The sequence below is a fragment of the Apis dorsata genome, unplaced genomic scaffold (genome assembly GCF_000469605.1).
Source record: "Apis dorsata unplaced genomic scaffold, Apis dorsata 1.3 scaffold_995, whole genome shotgun sequence".
NCBI lineage: Eukaryota > Metazoa > Arthropoda > Insecta > Hymenoptera > Apidae > Apis > Apis dorsata.
In genome coordinates, this window is record NW_006264097.1 from 16,662 (window position 1) to 19,043 (window position 2,382).

Sequence of the window (2,382 nt, forward strand, 5' to 3'; positions counted from 1 at the left end):
CAACATTCTCTACTCGTTTATATTGATAAGCGAAAATGTAAACATGTTCGACATTCTGATATTGATAGCCAGCCATCGGGATAAATTTATATCTCATCGAGACATAACATTGAAAATATTGGCAAACGGCCACGCTTGATTCGACCGATCAACGATATTGTAGTTTTATCTAACGATCGTTCATGTTTCTATGATGCTTTATATCAAATTTTTAGATCTTCCTATATAATTTTAATGTATTTTATAAATCAAAAACAGTATATACGTATATTTATTTATTCGTTAGTACTTTTTTTTTTTTTCAAAATGAACGACCGATAAACATTGATGACAGTTATTCTACATTTAGTTATTTAAATTTTTTAAAGTTCTATTGTAATATTGTACGGGTCTAGCAATAATTAACCGTGGGTGTTAGACTAACGCTTTGCCTGAGTCAGGTCAGAATTCTAACGGTATGCACCCCTTACCGTAGTCGGCAATGTGATTATTTAACCCCCGAACACTGTTGATGTTCCGACAGTCTTTCGTTAACTTCAAACGAGAAAACTTGTGCAGAAAATTGTCACGCAATTTGTTCGATCGGTCTCGTTTCGTGTCGCCATTGAAATATTCAGTGAAATATAACGTGATTTGTGAATCATTCGTTATATTAAAGCATTGTGATCCTCATTATTGTAGCAATATTCGTAAATGCGATTACGAACAAAATAATAGCTAATAAAAAAAAAAATATATTATATACGGGCAGAAGATTGGAATAATCATGGTTTATCTGGTCTACTACAGTAAATATCATTTTTTTCTAGATACTATTTTTACAAGTGAAGGCGTTTCCTTTGCTTCTACACATGCTCTCTTTGATGCGGGCAGTAAAACGGTTTGCAGCGTACGGTACTTGCAAACTCGATAACACATCATTTAAGGCACTACCGGTGAGTATGTAACATGCTCTCGTTAACGTTGCGAATTTTATTTCCAGAGAAGAGCCCGTCAGCGACGCGAAAAACGACAATAACGAGAAGATTACCAACTACTGTCCCAGGGAAACAGCATAGTTTAACATCGATAAAAGGTAAAAAATGGTATTTTTATATTTTTTCGTTGAAATTTTTAATCGGCGGATTATTGAATTTCACAACAAATATTTTCATCGTTTTGAATAAATTTGTTCCAGTAGCTTATTATAATATCATATTATATAGAAAGAAGCATTTTAGATGTTTTCTTCTGAAAAAGATAACACCGTGAGGAAATATCAGCAGGTTGTGCTTTCTAATTCATTGACCGCGCTACTCCGGCACCAGCTAGTTTCTAAAAAAGTCCCACAGTCATTTTGCGGTGCGTACGACCATTTCTCCGCATGCACGAGAACGCACACGTGCGTATCATTCTATACTTCTTGTAGTTTCGAAGAAAGTCATGGCTTTCACTGGTCCTCGAAACTAAATCCTGTTCTCGGTTAAAAGGTTCTTCGTTGAAAGCTAGAAGAAAAACCCGCAGAGCAATTTGCAAGAATAATTAAATTTGTAAAAGAAAAAGAAAAAAAAAAGAGAATCGGATAATAGTGAAGCGAAAGTAATTCTTTATACTTATATGATTTTGGAGATAGCTTCAAACATCTCTCAAGATAATTTCCTTGTCAATGTTTTATGACTCAATACATAATAAAGATTATATATATGATTGTCCATATCTCAGAAAGTATGAGTTAAGTTTCTACAAGTCACGAGTCTTGTATTTCCTTTTCATTTTAATGTATTATTGCATTTCATGAGTTACAAAATTTTCAGCAATTTTACATTTTAAGAGAAATATTTTCAAAATTTATTCATTTTCACTTAGCATAATAAATAATAGATATAATAGATAAAAATCGAAAAAAGAAATACATTTTGAGAGGATCGATCAAAATATTAATTCTAATATATTATTACGTTCACGTTACGATATGACGAAACAGATATTGGCGAATAGAATTAACAATTGTTTGCAAACTCTTCGTAGCGGAAGAGGGCTATCGATCGTCGATCATTCGGATCATTATCTTCGAATCACTATGTCCATAGACACGTACCTCCGTTTCATACAAATACGGCTAGCTACTACTATGTAAGGATAGTCAATTCTAAATGGAAAAGCGAATTTATTCGGGGCACGGTTTTGTAATAATTCATCTCTCGTTCAACTGATAATATTCATCTTTTACAGCCTCACCTTTTCCTGTTATTAAAACAAGCTATTCCATTGAAATGGAATTTTAAATCGTTCCCATTTTCATGAATCATAAATTTGAGCAACTGAGCGATAAATAAAGTAATAGCTTGTTACTACCGGTGCACTCAAGTATATATATGTTAATTTTCTTGAAAAAAAAAAAAA

At 32.7% G+C, this 2,382-nt stretch overlaps 1 protein-coding gene across 4 annotated transcripts in view; it reads left to right on the forward strand.

Moving 5' to 3' along the window:
• Positions 1 to 2,382, forward strand: part of LOC102676205 (myosin-2 heavy chain) — a 21,664-nt gene that overhangs the window by 15,017 nt on the left and 4,265 nt on the right. For all 4 annotated transcript variants that reach the window (XM_031514438.1, XM_031514437.1, XM_006624190.2 and 1 more), the window contains one exon: positions 983 to 1,075. In XM_031514438.1, coding sequence (XP_031370298.1) covers positions 983 to 1,075 — 93 coding nt within the window. The remainder of the gene's footprint in view (positions 1 to 982; positions 1,076 to 2,382) is intronic.